Source organism: Microtus pennsylvanicus, chromosome 1, assembly GCF_037038515.1.
Source record: "Microtus pennsylvanicus isolate mMicPen1 chromosome 1, mMicPen1.hap1, whole genome shotgun sequence".
In the NCBI taxonomy this organism is placed as follows: domain Eukaryota; kingdom Metazoa; phylum Chordata; class Mammalia; order Rodentia; family Cricetidae; genus Microtus; species Microtus pennsylvanicus.
The window spans coordinates 120,810,190-120,834,673 of NC_134579.1; the positions used below are offsets into that span (position 1 = coordinate 120,810,190).

The window sequence follows — 24,484 nt, forward strand, 5'->3', positions numbered from 1 at the left end:
CCCACTGATATGAAAATTAAGTGGCTGGCAGCGTTATAAAGAGTATTGCTGTAGGGAAAAGTCAAACAAAGTTTTGATTTGGGCATTAATTTTGGTATCATGCTCTAAGGCTTTTTTTTTTTTTGCACTGACATGAAAAACCTATTTATATACAGTGAACCCTAGTTAAAATCTTTTAAAAATTATTTCTATTATTTGTAACTTGTGTATGTGTGTTTGTATCTTTGTGTGGGCTTGCACACATGAGTACAGGCACCTGAAGAGGCCTAGGTGCTTGTGAGCTCCCTGATGTATCAGTGTGCTGGGAACCTTTGCAAGGCAGCAGGCACTCGGAGCTGCTGTGAAGTTCAAAGTTCATCTTAATGAACTTCACATTTAATCTCTAGAGCAGATTAGATGTCAGTTGGCAGTAGGTACCCTGTATTTCATGTGTGAGTGTTATGATTTTGGGGAGGACTTTGCTGTGGGCGCAGTCTTTGCCTGGCAGGTTTGACTATTACCTGTTGTACCCTCTCCCCTGCCCACTGGTTTCTACTTTTTCTTTCAGAACCTTGTCTACCCATAGCAAACTTTAAGACTTAGTTGGCTTTGTTGTGCATTAAAAGGATATAAGAATTTTTTTGCCCAATAAAATTCTAGCTCTTATTGAGGGAGGCCAATTTAAGTATATGAATGTGGAAAAATTGGGACACTGAGTATCACTTGAACCAAAGGCCTGATTCAAGAAAGAGCTGTATATTTGAACATTGGATTTGAAAGGCGTTAGAGACACAGGTACGTGTAGAGAGCAAGCCTTGGCTTTAAAGCACACCTTTGGCTGCACACTCAAATATTGTGTATGCTCTTACTGTTCCTTTATGTAGGAAAGGGCATCTGCTTCTGACATAAACTGAGATCTTGTGGGTAAGCAAAGTCCCCACAGAAGATCCCCTTGTTCTTGTCATTGTCCGTTTTGTGTGTATGTAGCTGACCCAGTGGGAAAGAAGTGTAGAGGAGATTTCTGGTTTTGTCACTCCTCTCATAGTACTGGAGCTCACCCCTGCAACACCCAGTTAGTCTAGGATAGTCTCAGGAACTGGTAAATACCATTTAATGACAGAGGAATGAAAAATAAATGAAATAATTTTGGGTGCATGAACACTTGACATGAATGTGTGATAGGCATTAGCATCTGCACATATCTTGTTTAAGGGTTAGATGTTGCTGTGGTCATTAGAGGGCTGCCTCTCCACTTCCTCCACTTTCCCATTTATTGTCACACTGAGAGGTTTGGGTAAAGCAGGAAGTAGTGCTGAGGATGCCTTGAGTTGTTCTGCAGTCTCTGTGCTTAAAGTACAGAGTGCTAACATGGGTTGTGATCTCCATGCTGAACTTATTATCAGTAATTGTTAGAACAATATTATAAGTACAATTTCCGTTTGATTTTGTTTTATGCTTTTGTAGTTGGAAATGAGGAGTTAATCCACTCAGCTGTGAATATCATTAGCAGCTAAGGTTTTTACAACTTCTCTGCAGTGTGGGGACTATAGAGAACACACAGGTTTACCTGCAGATGCAGATACTCTGCAAGTCTGCCACTCACTGTAGACCCTCGATGCTAGATTCAGCTGTGTTAGCATTGTCTGTCTGAGCTGCTGTACTCATGCAGCTTAAAGAGAGTATACCATTATAGCCAGGAGATGTACAGCGATTTGTTTTTAGACTCCCATCTGTGTAATATTTCTTTGAGCAATTTTCCACAAGTTCTGGGCCACATAACCTATTTAAACTCAGTATTGGTGAGAGCACTGTCTTGTTTTGACTCTGGCTCTTTGATACTGTGATTTGGCAGTGAATTCAGGGATTGAGCATTATCTTCTTGAGGCCCAACTAGGCCTGAACTGAAGGCCTTCTGCATTGCTCACATGCTGGTGTGGTTGGTCTCTGCTGTTATGGTAGTGGAACCGAGTGTGAGCTGGCTGCCAGGATCTTGTGGTAGCATAACACCTTGCAGTCTGGACTTAATCACACAGCATAACTGGCTTGACTGAAGGGAAAAAAAGAAACAAATGGGATAAGGACAAGTATTTTTGTGTCAAGTAGATTGTGTTCATCCAGTGCTTAAGCAGAGATTAGAATGCCGACAGGCTGTTGTTAGTAGCCTCTTTTCCCTTACATGTAAAGTGCCTTCTTTTTAAGAAATTACTTTTACTTGTGAATTTTCTGGACTTGGGGAGTCAAGATGCCTTGCTGACTGAAATATGAATGGTGTTCGTTTGGCAGACTTACTTCCTGATATAGCAGTGTCCGGCAGGGACATGTCTGGAGTGCCTGCCTGAGGAAGTGAGGCGGGAGACCAGCAAAGGTGCTGCTTGTCTTTGCACTAAGATGACTCTTTTCCACAGTTGATCTTGAACTTGTTTGCTATTCATAAGGAAGTATGTTATTCACATGGGGATATATTTAGCCCAAAGGAGGCAAATTCAGGGATTCTATACTGAGTTTCAGGTACTGTATTTTTTAGCTTATTTTAAAAAGTAGCTTGGTATATATTTATAATGAAAAGCATCCCTGAACGAATTACTTACCATTCTGATTATTGAGGGAGGAAACAGCATTTGCCAACAATGACCCGTTTTGTGGAAATGTTTGACATAGTGTTTGCTGGTTTCATGAAGAGCATAGTAAAGGAAGGTTGGGTACCTGCCCTGTTACCTCAGGAAAGACTTCGTGACCTCAGTTCAGCTAGAACAGCAGATTCAAGCACACCCCTGCCTAGTCTGTTAAGTATGAAACATTATATTAGAAGAAAAAGTTAAATGACTTAAATATGTCAGCGTAAGGGATTTGTACAGATCTGTTTTGTACGGAATCTATTTGGTTCTCATGGTATTGTGTTTGTGGCCGGGATGTCTTGGTGTAGGAGCTGGTTCTGTTCTCATGGTATTGTGGCTCTAGCTGGGATGCCCTGGTGTAGGAGCTGATTCTGTTTAACTACACCCACACTTAAATACTTACAGTAATGATCTGTGAGCAGGTGCTTTAAGAGCATTCTTTGAGCTTATAGATAGAAAATTTTACTGTTTAATAATCTTTCATATTTACCACATTTATGGATCTTATGTAGGGCTATGCAGAATATTGAAATGAATCTGAAACATTTCTGCCTCCCAGAAGTTGAAAACTAGACATTGTTAAATGCAGAAAGCAGTCAGTCTTCTTACAGGGCCTTACATGTGGAAGGAGGCAGAGCTGTGAGGAAGCGAGAGCCAGTGATCTGACCCTTATAGAGAGGTTTGTGTGGAAAAGCCCACAGGATCACATGGAAGGTGCCGTGGGAAGAGTCAGACCCGAGAAATGGGTTGGGAAGGCATGTTGCCTCCCAAGGTCAGAGGATAACGGTAGTTTGTAGGTAAGAGGCAGGATTGGTGTAGAGTAGAAGTACCTCAGAGGTTTCAGCACCCCAGTCTTCCCCCATTGTGAGTAGGACTAGCATGGTGCCTGGCACACCAGGAGACCAGCCAGCGTGCACATTGTTAGCTGAATCACGGTGATTCCTGTAGTACTAGGGACTGTCCTGGACTGTGCAGATAGGCAGGAGACATTGTTTAAGGAGAAAGCATGACTACATTTAAAATCCATTCCCCTCTGTCTGCCGTGTGTGTTTGTATACATATGTGTGTTGGCATACATGCTCATGCGTGCTGCTGCATGTGGAGGCCAGAGGTCAAGGTTCTAGTGTCCTGAATTGCTTTCCCTTTTTTTTTTTCCTTTGGGACAGTGTGTTTCACTGAACCTGGAGCCCACCTATTCAGTTAAGCTGGCTGGTCAGTGAACCCTGGGGATCTGCCTGCCACTGGGGTCACAAGCAAAGCACTTTGCCACATTTAGCGTCTTATGTGTGTGCTGGAGATCTGAACTCAAGGCTCATGTTTATGCAGCAGGAAGTACTTTACTCACCAAACCTGCACCCCCAGCCCGCCCTTCAGAGAGTCCCTTGATTGTATATTGAAAAGACAGTTACGTAAATTAAGGAGTAATTCTTCAGATTGTTAGAATACTGTTTGAGGTGCTGAAGTGATAGCTCAGTGGTTAAGGGCACTGACTGCCCTTCCAGAGGTCAATTCCCAGCAACCATAACCATGGGGTGATTCACAACCACCTGTAATGAAATCTGGTGCCCTCTACTGGTCTGCAAGGACACATGCAAATAAATCTTTAGAAAAAAAAAAGAAAACTGTTTGAAACCTTTATTACTGGGAATCCTGGGAGATATGTGCTCTTTTGTCACTTGCCTTTTCTGTTTCCAGTCTGCTTGAGCTCTGGATCCACCATTCACCTGGAGAGCCCAACTGTTGTGGAATAGAATATTTGTTTAACTTTGTAAAGATGCATTGCATTTGTTTGTGTTGTAGAATAATTGTTTAACGATGTAAAGATGTGATGTTGTTTCCCCTTGTCTGCCTAAGGCCCTGGTTGGTCTAATAAAAAGCTGAATGGACAATAACTAGGCAGAGGAGGGACAGGTGGGGCCGGTAGGCAGAGAGAAAAGGGGGCCTAGCCAGCCAGGGCCAGCCAGCCTGCCATGGAGGGAAGCAGAAAGCAGGATGGGCAGTACTAAGAGGTGAGCAAGCCTCGGGGCAGCATGCATATTAATAGAAACGGGGTAATTTCAGTTAAAAAAAGCTAGTAACAAGCCTAAGCTAAGGCTGAACATTCATAATTAATAAGTCTTCATGGGGCTGGAGATATGGCTCAGAGGTTAAGAGCACTGGCTGCTCTTCTAGAGGCCTTGAGTTCAATTCCCAGCAACCATACGGTGGCTAACAACCGTCTGTAATAAGATTTGGTGCCCTCTTCTGGCCTGCAGGCAGAACACTGTATACATAATAAATAAATTAAAGAAAAACGAAAATTAATAAGTCTTCGTGTCTTTATTTGGGAGCTGGTTGGCAACCCAAAGAAAGTTCCAAGTATACCTAACCTCTTCTAAATTTCTTTTTTAAATGTATAACAGGGCTCTACACTTTGGGTATTAAAATGGAAATTTAAACTTATTTGAAGTTAATAAGTTTCTAGAAGTCAGTGTTGAAAGTGGTCTCACAACAGTTCTGGTTCTGGCTGTGTGAGGATGCTAGGTCTTGAACATTTTAGTGTGGGAACGACAGCTAGGATCCTTGTTTTAAGTAGAGTGTGTCTGGAAAGCTGTAGTGTGTCTTGAGCAGGAGCCGCCAGGTGCTGCCGGTTTCTTAGGAGTGTGGTGGGCGCAGACTGTGACTTAGCGTTCATGCTGGATGCCATAAGGAATGTTTCTTTTCATAGTTTTTAATGTAGAATGATTTTTATTTGTGCTTATCATAGCCAGTTTTACAGTAGTAATAAACTAGGAATAGATGATGATTTGAAAAAGTCTATGTTGAAAATTAGGAACTAGACAATAATTAGATATTTATTGTTAATGTCTTATGTATGAGATATCGTGTTGATTTTTTGATTTATCTTTGAGTAGGAAGTAGTTTTGTACTTGTTTTTCCTGTGTCTTACTTTGAATGATGTGCAGGGAAATAGTCAGGGTTCTACTGATTTGCCTTTCCCTCTGGTGCTTCCCACAGGTCAGGGAACCCTGATTGCTCTTCAGGCTGATGAGGGAGGGGAACTTGATCGGGGGAGGGGGAGGGAAATGGGAGGCTGTGGCAGGGAGGAGGCAGAAATCTTTAATAAATAAATAAATAAATAATTAAAAAATAGCGTGTGAGATGAGTTGTAGAGACAGCATGAGTGGTGCCTTTGCCCTATTGAGACCCTTACCTGAACCCGAGTCCTGTGGTGTAGTAGTTAGAGCGGCAGGGCTGTGTCCCCAGCATCCCGGCCGCCTGGCTAGCTTATGCCCTGAAATAACAACACACAAATTGTATTCATTTAAACACTGCTTGGCCCATTAGCTCTAGCCCTTACTGGCTAATTCTGATATCCCGATCAGCCCATCTCTAATAATCTGTGTAGCATCAGTCTTACTGGGAAAGATTCTAGCCTAAGTCCATCTGGGTCTGAGCTTCATGCGTCTGCCTCAGAGAGCAGAGCTATCGCATCTGCCAGGGAGAGGGGAGCATGGCGTCTCTCTGAGCTCACTTCCTCTTCCTCCCAGCATTCTGTTCTGTTTACTCCTCCCACCTATGTTTTAACCTATCAGGGCAAGCAGTTTCTTTATTAACCAATGACCTTCCTCCATCACTGAGCCAGTTGCTAACTTACTTTACTACCGTCTCAGTTGACATGCTGTCTGTAAACAATAGGACACATTGCTTTTTTCCAACTTTTAAGATATTTTAAGTTTCATTCATTCTTTCATAGAGTGTGTATTTGTGTGCACATGTGCATGCATGCACACCACAGTACATATGTGGAGTTCAGAAGACACCTGGTTGGATCTGTTCTCTCTGGGACTTGGGATGGCACTCGGTTGTCCGCCTTTGTGGCCCCATTTACTACTGACCCCACCTTGTTGGTTCATTAGCAGTTTCATTTTCACCAGTTGTTGATGACTTCCTGAGATAAGGACAGTCCTTTTCTCCCCTCTGTTTGCTCAAACCTAGGGCCTTGCACCTGGAGAAGTGGGAATCTAGAAGAAGCTGGCCTTGTCCTAGTGGTTTTCACCTAGAAGTCAGAGTGTAGGGTTATTGAGTTGGAAGAAACAAATGTTGACTGAGAGTCTTACTCACATGACTGTTTTATGACGGTTTCAGCTGATCCTGTGATTCTGCGGTCTGTTGATGAAAAGAATCAGTCTGTCTGCACAGTGCATGCACATAGAGCCCAGCTGAACCGCAGTTTTAGTCTGTGAAGGCGATGCTCCAATAGTAGCGCTGCTGCACTATGAATGTGTTGACAGCCTGACTTAAATGCTAAGAACATTTTAGAATCCAGGCTTTAAGTATTCAAAGATTAAATATCTCCAAAGTGTGGTGTACTCCTGTAATTTCAGCATTGGTAGGATGAAGCAGGAGAATTGCAATGAGTTCTAGGCCAGCCCGTGTTACATATCAAGACCTGCCAAGTCAAAGCAAATCAGAACAAATTGGAAAAATTTTCCAGTTTCTTTACTTTTTCTCAAAGTCCAGCTGTAATGCCATTTTAAAGCTTGTGTATTAAGCTTGAAGCCGTCTTTTTTTTTTTTTTTTAAAGATAGGATTTTTCTGTGTAGCCCTGGCTGTCCTGGAACGCCATATGTTGATCTGGCTGGCCTCAAACTCAGAGATCCATCTGTTTCTGCCTCCCAAATGCTGGGATTAAAGGTGTGTGCCACCAGCACCAGGTAAAGCTGTTTTGTTTTTTTTTTTTTTTGACTGGGTTTTTGGAAAATGCCTAGTTGTAATAGAGTTCTGAGCTGCGAGTGGAGGCATGCCCAGGCGTGCTGTCATTGCTGGCCAAGTGACCTGAAGGATGGCATTGCTGGGACTTCAAGGCCACCCACCCTCCAGATTATAAGAAGCTTTATTATAAAAGGGAAGAGGAAAAAAGCCAAAGGAACAGTTTTCGCCTGAATCTCATGTTGGAGTGGCTGCCGTGCCTTTCAGATATAGCCCTTTCTTCCTCTAATCCCTAACCACTGGGTCACAGGCTTTGAAATGTAAGCTGATAGAGCTGCCTGGAAAGATTCTCATGCTGGTCATCTGCATTTGGAGTGTGAATTTGAGGCAAAGACACCAGAGGTATGTGAGGAGACTGTGAGAGGCCAGCTTGTGCTGAGATCTGGCCCACAAGCTCAACTATTTTTTTCTCTTGATTTTGCACAAAGGACAAAGATAATACAGACTTGCCATGTGGCTTGGATACACGGGACTGTACAGTCTTGCTCTGAGCAGACAGATAACTGTCTTGCCTTTGTTATATTTAGGAGGAGTAGGCTATAATTACCAATGTGCTAAATACTGTATCTAAGGCAAATTTCAGTTATGTAATTGGAGAAAAACTACTGTTGAGGAAATTAAACTGGCTAGTTGCCTTTTATTCAGTATTTTGGCTTTAACACCAGTATTGCTTAAAGACCTACTTGATCTTGGAATACCGCTAAAATTCATTTAGCAAAGATGCTCAGATGATCTACTAGGATATTGGTTCTCAATGTGTGGATTGTGACCCCTTTTATGGTTGGGGTCACCACACCATGATGAACTGTGTTAAAGGGCTGTAGCATTAGGAAGGTTGAGAACCACTGTGCTAGAGGCTCAGGAGTCAGCTCTGCTCATCAGGTGGCTGTGGGATCTCTTAGCTGTGGGTGGGTAGGAAGCTGAAATTCAGTTCAGCCACTGTCCCTTGAATGCTAGGCAATGAGTGTGTGCAGGGAAAGACGGTCATCGCTGTCAACAGGAGCTGGAGGTGTAGGATTAATTCCACATCTTCTGTGAAAATGCAGTGAATGTTGAGTTTAGGGCATCTCTTCCTACGTAGTCATCATTTGTGCATGGGCTTCTGTGGGTTCTCATGACTCTCGTGTCCCCAGGCTTATCTGCTGCGGTGCTGCTGCGAGGTACCGGGTAGGTACTGCCATGCACTGGTGACTTGCACGAGAGTTACAGGAACGTGTCGGTACAGTGTGGGGAATTCTGTGAGAGGGCAGCACTCAATGCCCAGTCTTGTTTATGCTGTGACATCAGAGGTTTGTTTTTTCTGTTTAAGGTGCATAGCTGACGTCTTTACAGAAGAAAGATGAGCTAGGTGTGAACTTTGGGGGAGGTGAGAATGATAGAGCTTTATTCATTTTATGCTTGCAATTCAAGAGGACAGCTAATTTGTAGACCCCTCTCTCTCCCATTTTTCCAGTATTAAGCTTTCCAGTGTTGAAGCTCTGATTCCTCACTTCTCTCTTGGTGTTCCTGTTTCTCCAGTTCCACACATAAAAAGATTTATTTTATGTATATGATTGTATGTAGATTTTTGATGATTTTTAAAAGCAACCCAAAAATAATGTTGGTACTCATGTAGGGCAGATTGATGGGCTTAAGTTAAATAAGTAGCCATCATGTAGCTTGCCAGTCAGGCAAGAGTGCACTCTGTGGGGATAGAGGTGACTGTGCTAGAGGACTTTTCCTTCTCTGATAGGATAGTGTTGACCTTTCCAGACACTCCTGCTAGCCACTGAGTGGCCAGGCAGGTAGGTGGCAGGCGTGGCCAGTGTGGCCAGGGCCATCTTTTCTGGCCATCATCACTTGGGATGAAGTGCTCTTGAGCTTGTTTGAAGGAGAACTGGGAACAGGTAAAGCAGTCAGTGAAGAGCATAGAAACTTCTGCTGCCCAGATTGGAGGACGTTTAAATTATAGATATTTCATTTAAATTGAGGACAGGCATAAATACAACAGTGAGTTGACCAGGTTTGGTTTATGTTTGAGAATATTTTCTCTGGCCTCACTTTTGAACTAATCATTCTGAAGGTTTAATTTATTGTTTAATCTTTCCTTTTATAGTCTACAGGAAGAGAGGAAATTTCTTGATAAGTGATTTAAATTTCTTTAACTAGCTCTTGAATCTTACCATCGAGTTATTATTGGATGAGAAGATCAGTAAAATGGCCCCAGAATGCCATCTTGTTCCCTCCCTCACACCGTGGGAGTTGCTGGGGGAAGAAATCCACAGCACTCTGCTCTATTGGAGAACAGTAAGAACTGAAGCCCAAACTACAAAGCTCGAAGGCCGTGCACATTTGGAAGCAGGAAATGTTATTCTTCGTTTATAAGTGGCTTTCCCCAGCACCAGATTTGTTTTAGATGCTAATATTGTAACAGTGGTTGATTTTCTTCTTTTTAGAATAGAGGTCTCTGATTACTATAGCAACATTCCAGAAGATGTCTCTTGAGTCTAGTGGTAGTATGTCAAGGGTTACCTGTGCTGAGACGGTGGTGGGTTTTGAGCTTCTTCTGTAGACTTGCCCATAAGAACTGTGTGTATGTACAAATTGCTTGAGATACCCAGTAGCTGTTAAGCCTACTGTCTTGTAAAATTTGATTATTAGCATTGAACATACTTAATTTTGTTTCCCTAATAGTAAACTAAAAGTTTTTTGGGGGGTTGGACTGGGGGCGGGGAAAAGGAGTTATGTTCCATACAGATTAACTTTGTATACCACAGATTGGAAAATAATTTATTTAACTAACCCATGTGAATTTTATTTATGGAATAATTCTTGCTCTGTAATTGTTTGGGCTTAAGAAAAATCCTTCGACTATAAAGGGCAGCTTGCAGATGCCGTCAGTGTGCTCAGGTGAAAGGGCAGAGCACTGATGTTTCTGACACTCAGAGCTTTCGCTTTCATCCTTAGTTACTTTTATCCAAATGAAGTTTTACTCCCAGTCATTTACAGAAATTAACTTATTTATCATTATCAAATAATTTCTTCAAATCCCCTGGGTTTCTAAAGGATACTCTGTACATATACCCTGAGTTCTAGTGACAGACACAGCATTGGTGGTGTGTGCATTCAGCAGCTACTTACTGGACTGCCCTTTGCCCCCATCCCAGACTGTCCCCAGAGAATGCTCCCTAGCACACTTGGTCAGAACAGCGCTTGCTTTAATTTACATGTGCCTTGCCTGCATGTGTGTCTGTTTGCCACATGTGTGTCTGGTGCCTGCAGAGGCCAGAAAAAGGCATCAGATCTCTTAGAACTGGAGCTACAGGTGGTTTTGAACCACTATGTGGGTGCTGGGAATTGAACTTCGGTCCTCTGCAAGAGCATCAAGTGTTGTTAACTGCTGAGCCATCTCTCCAGTTCCCAGGAACAAATTTTAAACTGAGTATAATCAAAAATTAAATATAAGGTAGGTAGTCATCGAAAAGGGAATGTTCAGAAGCCATTTGGTACTTGGGAGCCTTGGAATGTCTTAAATGTATTTTTTTTCTGTTCTATTCTTTAATCACATTCATTGATCCTGTATTTCACTAAATTTATTTTGAGTTCCTAAGTTTGGTTGCTTTTAAGTATAAATGAGGCTGTTTCCCATCTTCTGCACATTCATTGATCCTGTATTTCACTAAATTTGAGTTCCTAAGTTTGGTTGCTTTTAAGTATAAATGAGGCTATTTCCCATCTTCTGGTGTTGGAGATGGACTTCAAGAAAGGTTCTCCATTCTAGTTTTCAGACTCCTGCTGCCCTAGGTGGACAGCCAGCAGTTGCCCTCACAAGGGCTTTGTCATCAAGGCTGCCTATAGTCCTAGCTTGTCCAGGGCGTTCGTACTCACTAGTCTGTTCAGTATGGTGGCTATGTGCCACATGTGGTTATTGAAGTCTGTGTTCATTATAGTTAATTGTGTAGTTCAGATCCTCAGGTGCGACCCATTTCAGTTGCTCAGAGGCCATCTTTGGCTGGTGGATACCCAATTGGACAGTGTAAATCAAAACATTTCTATTGTTGTGACAGTTGTGTTGGCAGCACTGGTCCAGATTGGGCTCCACCGTAAGGATGAGACACTAGAAGTGTCTTCTGGACAGAAGGTTCCAGCAAGGTGTGCTGGTTGGGAAGGTGTCTTCTGGCCGGGACTTTACAGAGGTTTCTCCTCTTTCCTTCCTCTCCTTTCTTTGTGAGTGGTACTAAATTTACTTATGATGGCAGAAAACTCTTTTTTTTTGTTTGTTTGTTTTTTTTTTAGAAAACTCATTTTTTAGTGATTTTTTTTTTTTAAAGACACATCATGGACTGCTCAGTTGACGAACTATCTCGACATCCTGCCATTTCTAAACACTGTGCCACTGCTGTAGGCGGTGTCAGGAAACTTCTTTATTTCTCATGAAACCCTTTATTGTGTACATTTTCCTTAGACTCAGGCAGGACTTGTGTGGCTTGTTTTTGTACAGTTAGGCTTATGTGCCAAAGACACTGCGGTTGATGAGCTGGGCCAGTCTTAGATCTCTGTGTCCTTGGTAGACACGATGATTTGTTTTAATTGTCGAAGTGTCAAATCTCAGTGAGGGATTATCTAGGTTGGCTGTCTGTGGGGGATGGTCAAGGTAATGGAGGTGGGAAGATTGCCGTCTTGAGTGGCAGCCTTGTTTTTTGCTGAGAGGGATTCTGGGTTGTGAAAGAGTGGAGCGAGCAGGCAGAGCACCAGCTGTCCGCTCCCCACTGTCTGCTCCCCACTGTCTGCTCCCCACTGTCTGCTCCCCACTGTCTGCCCAGGGCTGTATCCTGGAGTTGGGACTCAGTCAGCCCTCTTCCTTGAGCTTGCTTTCCTCGGGGTATGTTCTGACAATAACAGGAAAGGGAACCAGACAGCTGGTTTGTGTGGTATGCTTGCACAGTTGCGCGCGTGTGTGTACAATATGAGCAGTTTTCTCAACACCATCAGGGTTACTTCTGAAGTTGGCTTTGGGTGGTTTTTTTTTTTTTTTTAATTGGGGGTAGTGTTTTAAAGAATTTTAGGGCAATGGTATATAATTCATGAACTGAGGCATTAATTAATGCTCACAGAGATTTGGGGGAGTGAGGGTGCTCACTTTGTGTTCTGTGCAGTGTGAGGAGTGCAGAGGGTGCCACACGCAGGACCCTTGCTCCTATGAATGGAGTTAGAGAGCTGTCAGCTGGAGTCAGATCCTGAGCTGGCTCACTCCTCTGAGAATGGCCGGAGGACACATGTACTGTTGTTGTGCGTGTACTGTTGTTGTGACGCCGTGCCTTGAAATGCGCTCTTGAATTGTTTTCATTCTCTTGATTGCTCAAGACGTTAGGAAAAGTTAGCATGAAATGATTGACTTATTAGGAGTATTAGAAGAGTATTTCATGGGAAAGCCTTACTTTTGGATAAATTGTGGTTAATTCTATTAGAATTAAAACCTTAGCTCAGAGTAGGGCGCACTTGGAAATATGGGTTCAGTTTGTTTGGAGTATCTGAGATACTACTTCTTTGTGCCATCTGAGAAGGATCTTGGGTCTGTCTGGGCTCTTAGCAATGTGAACGTCTCACTCAGTAGTTGGCGGAGAGCAGTGAGGCAGAGTGAGAAAAATACTCAGAAAGGAAAGGTTAGCACGGCCCAGTGCATTGATTGTGGGAACAGTGTTGCTTTTGTCAGTGTTCAGCAAAGTGTGGGATGGTAATGGTGAGTTGGACAGGCAGTAGAAAGGGCCAGGAGTGGTGGTATCTCTTTAAAACTAAACAAAAAACCCTAAGCTCAAAACAGCCATGTATGTTAACCTCCAGTTCCTTTTTTTCTCATAATGGAATAATTTGAAAAGATTTCTTAATGTGACCATAGGTATTTCATTTCATTCAAAGTAGAATTTCTTAAAAGAAGCTGAACCTGAGGCATATTGTATCTGTGTGTGTGGTCTCCTAGCGAATCAAGATCTTGTTTCTGCACTGATAAGTGCTTATCTCCTCTGCTGGCAGCTTAAACCATTAGGCTTGAGCAGTTCTTAGAGTTGTTGAGAATTCATCAGTAGACCCAGTATTTGACCAGGGTGCACACTTGCACGTATTACCAGGAATGCCCCTCAGTCTGTCCTCAGGGTTTTGCATGTGAAGATGACTCTTGCTGTGGGAACTTTAACATGTCTGGTTTTTACTGTGTTTTCAGTCAGGGCACACTTGCAGTTTTTCTGATGCTTTATTCTTTATCTGCAGTGTTTGAGTTAGTATTGTTTTCTCTTACCTATGGTTAGAGAAATTGAATCTTGTTCCCGAAATGACAGGTGTCACATGAGTAATGCTTAAAGAAGGCTTTCCACAGAAGACATGTCTTGTCAGCCTTGTGGAACAATAGCCGTTTCTCCAGATGGCCAGGCTTCACATGTAATATTGCTGTGAACTCATGGATGCAAGCATACCATGTTTGTCACAGTTGCTACCTTCCTTGCTATTGAAATGACTTCATTTTTCTCTGCAAGAGGTGGTTTTCGGGGCTGTCAGTGTGGCTCCTTAGTAGTTGATTCCATCCCTGATGAGCTTTTGGTTTGATGGCACCCAGGTCTAGAATCAGCCATTTTGCCGAGGAATTTGAGAGCCTCTAGTGGGGATTAATGGCCGTGGTCTGGGTGTGGGTGCTTGTTGCTGTGCAGTCACTGTTGGCTAAGGCTCCAGTAACCGGCACAACAACAGAGCACCCGATTAGCTGTCCCCTAAAGTACGTGGTTCAGGACCACAGACTTTAGGCATTGTTTTCATGCTTGCATCTTGGTTCATGCGAAGTAGCTGGCTCTCTTCAGAATTTCTTACTTGCTTTAATCCCACATGGTGCATCACAAAGAATGAGTGGTATTACATGCAAAGAATTCTGTCCTGATAATAAAAATGACAGCGCCTTAAGTTCTGATTGAGTGCCACTGAGGGGAAAGAAGCTGGACGAAAAGGTGTAAAAAGTGATTTGGAGACTTTCCTCCTCCCCTTTGTTTTTGGTTTGTTTGTTTTTATTTTTCGAGACAGGGTCTCTCTGTGTAGCCCTGACTGTCCTGGAACTCACTATGTAGACTAGGCTGGGCTCAAATTCACAGAGGTCTGCCTGCCTCTGCCTCTCAAGTGCTGGGATTAAAGGCATATTCCACTATGCTGTCTTGAAGAGTTTTTTTTTTAAAGTATATATTTAAAATTTTTAAGCGTTCTTATGTGTATGTGTGTTTTGTCTACATGTATGCGTGTGTACTGTTATTTGTTCCTGGTTCCCTCAGAGGCAAAGAAGGATATCAGATTCCCCTATAACTGGAGTTACAGACACTTGTGAGCCTCTGTGTGGGTGCTGGGATTCGAATCTGTATTCTCTGCAAGAGTAGCTAGTGCCTTAACTTCTGAGCCAGCTCTCCAGCCCCATTGTGGCTGTGTTAATCTTAATACTCAGGAGGCATAGACAGGTGGGTTTCTGTGAGTGACAGTCCAGCCTGGGATATGTTGTGAGACCGTCACTCTCTCATGTATATATGGAAGTGCCCATAATCTATCACATGCTGGGAATAGATGTCTGATTGGTGCTTTGAGAGAGAGCCTGAGTCAGAATTCTACAATGAATAGCTGAGGGTGAAATCTGAATTTTTTTTTGTTCCTGAGTGCTATATATTTATTTGCTGTTTGTGTTACTAGTTTCAAAGTTTTCATTAGACTTTGAGCAGCAATACAAAGATAAACCTGTGTGCTGCGGAAGGCACACAGTGACTGGCTAATGACTTGTATTTAGAAATAAAGGTTGTATACGCTTCCACTCACTGGCTAATGTCCTAAGTATCCCAAGAAGCATGGTAAAGGCGTTGTGTGTGGTCACTGCTGATGCCAGTCTGCTGTTTTCTTTCAATGATAGTATTGTGCTGTCTTTGGTCTGCTCTGTGCCAGTGCTGCATGCAGGCAGGCTAGCTTATGAGAGTGAAGTACTGAGCAGGAATTGACACACAGGCTAGGAAGGTGCAAGATCCAGGTCTGCAGAATGCGCAGGACACAGTAGATAAAGGAAGACATTCGCAGAAGGTGAGTCAGGTGAACAGTGGCTACTGAAGGAACTTGTGGTAGGAACAGAGGTGGTGAGCCGTATTAAAGCCAGGGTATCAGTTAAGGCCGGAGCACATGCTAGAAGCAAGGGATTTAGAAATCAGAGCATCCTCACACCGAGAGAGAAGGTACAGAGAATAGGCTCCAGCTTATAGCACATGGCTTGGAACTTCAATTTCCTCATACTTGGTGCTAGAGGTTCAGAGCCAATAACTTTTAGACGATAGCAGTTGGAGCTCGGCACCTTCCTCTCTACGTGGTCATGCAGGACTCATGGTCAGCTGGAAATTGTACTTTGTGTTAGGGTCTGTGAGGTTCTCTTCTCTTTGAAAGTCAACAGATTTAGATGGTCTTGCTCCATAAAATCTTACTATGCAGAAACTTGGAGTGAAATTGACTTTTGGGAGCAGAGCACAGATGTGGTACGTACCACTGACGTGGAGGAGGTGCGTCCTGGAGCCTCCCACTCCCACTTTGCAAGTACTATCACCACATGCTATTTTCTTTCATAAAGAACATTTTTGCTCTGGGTGTCTTACCAAAAATATTTGTACTGTTTTGGGTGGGGGGGCTGAGGATGGAACCTGGGCCTGTACATGCCAGGCCAGCTCCCCAGTCTCAGGTGCAAGCGTCTCAAAGAGAACTCATGAAACTGGGTGGACTGTGTTGGAGGAAACCTGAGTACATAGAGAGCAATGAAACCATTACATACAGCTCCTGCTTGATGACGTCGAGATGGCTGTCCTAAGGCAAAGCATAAGCAGTTTGGAGTGCACAGGGACGTCTTTGAGGGACACTGTCTCATTCAGTCTCCTCACGTTTTGCAGGTGAGGAAATCATAAGAGGTTTTATAGAGAGCAGCCATGAAATAGATGGAAAAATAACTTCCCAGATGCTTAGTATCGTGCCTTCACCAGAGCATAGTGCTGTGGGGAAGTTTTACACTGCACTCTGATTTTCTTTTTTTTTTCTTTTTTTTTCTTTTTCTTTTTTCTTTTTTTTAATGGTTGAAAAAAGTCAGTAGACTCTTTATTGCTTCTGGGGTGTAGGGCTCAGGAGCTCTTGGTGGGACGGGTCCGTTTCCTCTTCACCACCACAGGCTTCTGGCTTCGTAGGATGGCACTGGCCCTGCGGATGGCCGCCATGCGCAGATCAGGGCGGTACTTGTTCTTTCGGATCATGTGCCTGATGCTGCTCAGGGTGGCCCGTGCATTCTTGTTGATGGTGGTCCTTACGTAAGAAGTAGCTGGTTTGCGCTGACCGGATCTGCGTTTCATGACCACCACGACCCCTTTGCCGTCGGCTGCGGGCTCCACTCCCACTGTCTTGCGGTGAATCAGCCCGTTGTAGCGGAAGGAGTTGCGGGCTTTCAGATTATTGGGTTCGGTGCTGTATGTCTGCTTATTCCTCTTGATCAGGAAACTGGAGCAGTTCCGAACGACCATCCATTGCAGATGCGCAGACATGGCGGCGCCTCCTCTTCTATGGCGGACGGAGCACTCTGATTTTCTTGGTGTTAAATTTCCCCACAGTTTGGAGAAGTTTCTAATTTGGCATTTACCCTTTTTATAGAAGAAAGCTTGAATTCTCCCGAAGTGTTAACTTTTTTTGTTTGTTTTTTGGAGACAACGTTTCCCAATTGCTATGGAACCTGTCTTGGAATTTGCTCTGTAGACCAGACTGGCCTCAAATTCACAGAGATCCACCAGTCTCTGCCTCCTGAATGCTGGAATTAAAGATGTGCGCCACCTTTGTCCGGTTTGAAACCTTATTGACGAGGACTTAAATATATCTGTGGGATGATGCCAACATTTTTAGATTATTAGGGTGGTCATGAGGAAGCTGAGGCGTTTTTGTCCTCATGGCTATAGGCTGCAGTAGCTTTCATTGGTCTGTGTTGTCCACAGAGCGGTCACGTTGGAGGACAGAGATTATATTTCTCAGGTAGACGATGCCGCACCCAGTATTCAAGACTTAGGTCCAATGAATTGATGACTTTGTTGTATTTTACATACTCTTGAGCTCTGTAAGGGGTTCTGCTCAGAGTGAAGGGTACTTACACCTGCCAAAATCATTACTGAGCCTTTCTAGTAATTTATTTTCTTGAAATTGAAATGAAACTTTCTGAACACAGCCTTACTGAATATGGATTTCAGAGCCATAATAATGCCTCTGCCTCTGCAGATTCTCAATTGATCTGAATTTGGCAGTGAATTATGGACGTGTTATTTTAGGGATTTTGCACGTGCCCTGCTGTACAAAGCACTGATGATCTCTGTAGAACGCTGTTGTGTGAGGTGCTCACCCATTTGGCGCTGTCCTCTAGGACAGATGGCTGCCCTGTCCTCTAGGACCGCAACCTGAATTGATGAGATGGCGCCGGCAGCAGCTGCTTAGTTTTTCAAACTCCTGAGTTTTAGAAATTAAGTCTTATAAATAGGGTAAGACATTATTTTGGTGGTGTAATTTCTTTTCATGCAGTTTTCATGTAGTCTTTTTCTTTTTTTCTTTCTTTCTTTTGGTTTTTTGGTTTTCTTGAGACAGGGTTTCTCTGTGGTTTTGGAGCCTGTCCTGGAACTAGCTCTTGTAGACCAGGCTGGTCTCGAACTCACAGAGATCCGCCTGCCTCTGCCTCCCGAGTGCTGAGATTAAAGGCGTGCGCCACCACCACCCGGCTAGTCTTTTTCTTAACATAATTACTTTTGTAATTCATTTTATCACACTGTTTATTTCCCAAGAAAAATATGTTAGAAATAGTTGTAGACCTACTTCTCATACTGGGTCTCCTTGCCCAGCCTCATACACTGGGCAGATGCTTAGTCTTACTGCAACTTGATATTCTGTGTTTTGTTGATATTCATGGGGGGACCTGCTCTTTCCTGAACAGAAATGGAGGGAGAGTGGATTGGGGTGGGACCAGAGGGATGGGATCAGGAGGAATGGGAAGAGAGGAGGGAAAGGAAACTGTTGTGTGAATTCTAATTGGTCTTAATAATAAAAAACCCAGAGTCAGATATCAGGGTAAATACTGATAGATCAGAGAGACAAAGGAGCCAGCCACAGCCACCTCTTACCTCACCAACTTCTCAGGGTGGAGTCCTGTCTCCACCCTGCCTCATCAATCCCTCTTTCTGCCCAGCCATATCATTTCCTGTTTCCTGCTCCCAGGTGCTGAGATGAAAGGTGTGTGCCACCACTGCCTGGCTTATATGGTTAACTAGTGACTAGCTCTGCACTCTGATCTTCAGGCAAGCTTTATTTGTTAGAGCACAAACAAAATATCACCACAGGAAACTGGGCTGGGATGTAAAATAAATGAGCAATAATAATAATAATAATAATAATAATAATAATAATAATAATAATAATAATACAATGTAGATAACATCTCTGACTCTTTATGCCATCTATCCATCTACGATGCCAGAAAACTATGACTGCCCCTAGAAAGCAGGCCTACTTATGTATTCACAGAGAGCCCCAGGCTCTTGACTCTACTCACATTGTCTTTCTTCCCACACAGGGTTCTTCACAGATCTTTGGATCACTGGTAAATCTCTTGTGTTGTTGATCCATATATAACACACTTTAGTTTTTCTATTACTATTTTAATTATTTTTCTCTCATCATTAAATTTTTTCCAGTTAAGGAAATGTATCCATAGCTTAGTGGGTCCTTGGCTTATCGCCAGTTTATTTGACACATTTGATCACTAAAATTTGTATAATTTTGTTATATTGTAGTCAGTGTATGTTTACCTCTCCTGGTTATGCAAAGATTTTTTTCCTTTATGCTTTTTTAGTGTGATGTTTTCAAAATCTATTTTTAGTTTGGAATATAGTACTTGAAAGGAAATAGAGATTGTGGTAGTGAGAGGCCTTCCCATAGTGACCTGAAGGCTGCGTCATAACAGTGGGTGTGGGTAGTGCTTGCGTGCTTCAAGATTTGATTTAGTTCATGTGTATGCATGTTTTGCCTGCATGTATGTCTATGTACCATGTGTATGCCTGGTGCTCATGGATGTCAGAAGAGGGCCTCACATCCTGTAGAGCTGGAGTGAAAGATGTTTGTGAGTCACCACGTATGTGCTGGGATCCAACACGTATGTGCTGGGGTCCAAACCTGGATCTTTTGTGAGGACATCCAGTGTTCTTAACCACTGAGTCACTTCTCCAGGCCCCTGTTCATTGCTGTCTAAGTAACACTGAGATGGCTTATCTGTGACATCTCTCCAGAGCTGGACTGTACAATCCGAGCCTTTTTGCTCTGCTTTGCTCTAATGGTACCCACTGTCAAGCTGGATACATTCTATCCTTCTAGCATTTTTCTTTAAAAGAGAAAGTAACTCACAGACTCACTTAGCAATTCTGTGATGCTTAAAGCAGCTCAAGCTTCTTGGTTGGGGAGATGGGGGTGGGTTGCTCTCTTTAAATGTGATTCATATAGACTCATTGCGTCACTTTGCATCTTCTTGATGCTGTGCTTCCTTCTCTCATTGAGCTCCAGGCTCATGGAGGAGGCCAGTTGGCCTGTCTATGTGAGGCTGCTCCAGGATACAGCAAGAGCTAAACAAGAGCCATGGTTCCAGCTGGCAGTTTTTGAGAGCTGCTTTTGAGGCAGTTAAAGATCCCGTTTTTGTCCAGAAGAGCACCCCACTGATATGAGTGGAATAGTGCCTGCGCTGAGGGCTGAAGAATGGACAAAGAGATAGAGTCCTTATGGCAAGGAGCCAGAGGCCGCTTGAATTCACAGATAGCTGAGGCATCACGTGGTATTTCTTGTACCGTCAGAACAGGCCGCAGAGGCCTGTGCAGCCAGCGGGTAGATTGTGAACATAATACCGCTCAGGGACTGAAATCGTACTTCTGTCCAATTTTTACTACACAGACACACTGAACTGACATCGTATTCTAAGAGTTTCAGATTTGGGCAGTTGCTATTTGGATTGCCATGCATTTATCAAAGCGTTCTGTTATCATTGCAGGTGATTACGTATTAAGTAAGTTACTCTGCAGATAGCTTAAACCAGTGGACTTCTATTAGGAACTACTAAACACAGCATTTTCATGTACTTTTGAGACTTTCTCATTTCTAATTTGTCAACCATCTTAGAGACTGATGGGAAAGAAGACCCCATGGTACTCCTTCTTACTCTGTTCTGGGCACTTGAGGTTTTAAAATATTTGAAGGCTAGACAGGTTGTTGATGTTTAGAAGTGACAAGGAACTGACTGCTGTCTGCATCTAGCAGCTCCAAGTGACATCCTTAACTGTGAGTGGCGTGTCCTGCACCCATTGCTGTCAGGCAGCTCACTTGCTGCCTTTCTGCTGTGGGCTGTAGGCAGGCAGCTCCTGGCTCTCACTCCAGCCTTCCCTTGCTATTTCCTCCTCATGAGCCCCAGCTGGGATCTCCTGGGACTTCACTGATTGAGGAATAGGAACCAGCAGTTCTCAGCTTCGGGGAAGAGAGGTTGGCATCGGAAGACCAAGGAACTGGTTTCTCCTGGGCAGATTTTACCTGTTTTACATCTTCATCTAGACTAGATCTGACAAGGCATTTAGGTAGCGTTCTTGAGAAACTTTTGGTAGAAAGACTAAAAACTAATTAGGTATTTCATATTTTAAGTTACTTTTAAAACAACAGAGTACTGTGAAGCCCTGTGGTGTTTGTGCTTGAAGCCAGGACTCTAGGCAGACTGTACAGCACACACTCATGCTAAGAGCGGCATTCCTCTAAATAACTAAGTGAAAACCCCTTCATAGTGCTGAAGTGTAAAGATAAATCACTTCTCAGTCCCTTAAATTGTTCTTGTCATGGCCCTGGGGATGAAGAGTCTGGAACTTTGCAGCTCTCCAGTCAGGTGTTGGAGAACTCACATCCCCCTAAACCTTGGGTGATTCAGGAAGAGTAACCCTGCTCCTAGGTGAGGTCCCACAGAGTCAGAGATAGGGCCTTTGTATGAAGAAAGTGGTCTATTTTGTTTTCCTCTTTTGAAACATGCTTAATATGATTGGCTTCTGAGTTTTATTTTTGCTATTTCTATTTTTGTATGCATAGTTGATTTTAAGCTTTCTTTTGATTATTTTAAAAATTGACAGGTAGAAGTTAAACTTGCTGCATTTATCTTTAAAACAAACACAACTGATGCGATTATGGAAAAGTTGGCGTTTCTCAGCTATGCTGACACTTTGCACATCTTGGCACAGTAGGTTAAAAATTCTTCACCTTTGCTCTGCCTGCCATTTGGGAGTCAAGTGCCTGTCTAAGGTCAGGGGTGGGATTACTTCTAAGATGGTGCTGTTTGCACAGGACAAGCTGCCTTCTTCTCATAGTCCTATGAGTTGAGTGTGGTGTGTCTGCCTTCCTAAGATTTTAAATTTTTTCTATAGGTATATGAATGTGTATGTCTGCCTGTATGAATTTGTATGCACCTTGTGTGTGCAGTGCCTCTGGAGGCCAGACAAAGGCATTGGAGCTATTGGCATTGAAGTGACAGGTGGTTTTGACCAATATCACATGGACTGGGAATTTAATTGAACCCTGGTCAGTAAGAGCAGCTAGTACTTTTAACCACTGCTGTCTCTTCAGTCCCAATTTTGCTTATTTCCATTAGCTGTTTTAGTGAGTATTAAACCTTTTAAAAAGTAACTATTTAATTGGCTCTCTTAGGATTTTGAATACAACTACTTTGGCATGCTCATTTAAGCTATTTTTTCTATTTGTTGTCCTTGCTAAGAACATAAATATGGTTTTAGACAAATAATGTTTTCTTTTTACTGCCTGCTGAGATTAAAGGTGTGTGCCACCACTGAAGGCGTAAGTCACAAACAATGCCACACCAGTTTGGAATTATGATTAATAGGGTGGTATTTGTTTAAAGGGGAAAAAACTTAAAGATCACTGTCCCAGACAACAGCCCTCTGCACAACCAGGAAGGGAGTCTAGTCGCTGGTGGAGCAGGAAGTGAAGAGAGAGAGAAGAGGGAAGTGGCCACTTTTTTAAAGGGAGAGAGACCACGCCCCAGTGGGCTGGTATCTCAGCGGCTATAGGCTGGAGGAGCGGAAGGACCGCCCCCCCCCCCCCCCCCCCCCCCGCAACACACCACCACCTGACAAAATAAAAATGAATGGTTTGGGTGTGGGTTTCTCTGTAGTGATCGCTTGGTGATTTGAAATAATTTGGCTTTTTATTTTTGATGCTGTAATACTTTTTAAATTAAGTTTAGATTTCTGTCCTTAATTCGAAATGGACAAGTTTAAGTTGAATGTTTAATTAGTGTTATAGCACTGATATCAGAGAAAGGTGTGCACATATGTGTTCTCATGTACACATGCTTGTGTGCTTGGGTCCGGGTGTGGCATTTGCCTGTGTCTGTGGAGGCTGACTGTGGCTCCCTCCCTCCACCACTTTCCACCTTGTATTTTTGAGACAGAGTTCTCTCACTCAATACTGCCAGAAGAGTCTGCAGGACCATCCCATTCCTTCCATGCCTAGCACTAGTGCTACAGGTGTGCGCTGGCACACTGAGCTTTCACATGGGTGCTCGGCGCTGAGCTCAGGTTTTCTTGTTTGTGCGGCAAGCGCCTTTCCCGCTGAGTTTTTCCCAAATCCTCACTTCTGACTTTTGAGAGCATCAATACACCATGAATTGTAGAGGGTGGGATTTTGTGTAAATTGTTGACAAGACACGACTTTGTTGACTGAAGCAAACTGTGGGTTTCAGGGTGGCAGCAACAGAAACATCTTGAACCAGGATAGTTCCCCCATATTTTCTTTGATGAGGTCCATTTGTATTGTTATCATACTCTGAAAACAGTTTGATACATCATAATTTATGCTGTAATTAGAACAAAGGGACTGTAAACATCATGGGATGGAAAAAAAGTTGATTTAGCAAGAAGTATGAGATTGTCTGAATTGCCTGGATTGTTTCCTGAAGAAACAGAACCGGGATTGTTGATGCCAGACATGTGTTCTGTAACGAAGAGTGGCCTTTAGAGTTTGTGGGGTGAGCTGTTTTCTGCAATCATGTTTCTTATGTGTCGTAAATGAGCAGGTTGATGGCTGCAGGATCTAGAGCTTGGGCAGCATCAGTGCTGCCACTATTCACATCAGTCAGTGCAGGAAGTCTTGGGCTCAGCAAGGTGGGAAGCAAACACAGGGTCAGAAGTCAAGAAGCTATGCCAGCTTGCGGGTAATATGATAATTGAGATGGAAACTATAGTTTGTTTTTTAAAACACACAAACCCTTCTGCAATAATTTAGTTCAGCAACGTTAACAATATACAAAATAACCACACAAAAGTTTATACAGATTACGTGAAGTTCATACAGATTAGGCATGTTGGCGTACACCTATAATCCCAGCTCTCTGGAGGTGGAGGCAGGAAGATGGAAGCTCGTGACTATCCTCACCTACATAGGAGTTCCAAGCCTGCTTGCCTAAAAGGCAAACTAACAAAAGAATTTCGTATACTAGCCACGAGCACATGAGCACCAGAATTGAAAATACACCGCCATTTGTAATTGCTCAGAAGTATTTAGGTGTAAGTGTAAGAAAACATGTGCTTCACCCCAGCTCTACACACTGACAGTCTGTTCAGAGTCAGTCACTGAATATCTGCTGTCCTTACCTGAGGTGTCACCTTGGGCAAGAATTAATTCAGAGCAAACCACAGGACTGGACGGCCTCAGTCCTGTAGTCTTGGCATGTGGGAGGTGGAGGAAGGAGGAGCAGGATTTTATAGCTCTGTTTGGCTACCTAGTTTGAGTTCAGTGCTCTCTTAAGCTTCATGAGACCCTGTCTCAAAAAACCAAAAAGCAATCAAAACAAAGCAAACAAACAAAAAACAGCAAACCTCAACTTTTGAGTGTAGAAATGTAAAACTATTCCTTTTCCATTGTGTTTTAGGTATAGTGTATGTGCCTGGGTGTGTGCACATGCACATGTGGGCAGGAGCCCAGGAACTCCTAGAGCAGGAGTGACACGCAGTTGTGAGCTGCCTTGTGGGTGCTGGGAAGTATCAAGCACTTCATCTGCCAAGCATCCC

General features: G+C 43.3%; 2 protein-coding genes across 5 annotated transcripts in view; one reads left to right on the forward strand and one right to left on the reverse strand.

Annotated features, from left to right (window-relative positions):
- The window catches only part of Med13l (mediator complex subunit 13L), a 229,934-nt gene that overhangs the window by 40,505 nt on the left and 164,945 nt on the right, over nucleotides 1-24,484 (forward strand). The window lies entirely within an intron of this gene.
- On the reverse strand, nucleotides 16,442-16,926 carry LOC142840926 (large ribosomal subunit protein eL28). The gene has a single exon (XM_075957592.1). It carries the CDS (start codon nucleotides 16,898-16,900, stop codon nucleotides 16,487-16,489), a length of 414 nt encoding a protein of 137 aa, XP_075813707.1. The 5' UTR covers nucleotides 16,901-16,926; the 3' UTR covers nucleotides 16,442-16,486.

Excerpts from the sequence above, each read along its gene's own strand:
- LOC142840926 (XM_075957592.1), bottom strand. The coding sequence starts at position 16,900 with ATGTCTGCGCATCTGCAATGGATGGTCGTTCGGAACTGCTCCAGTTTC.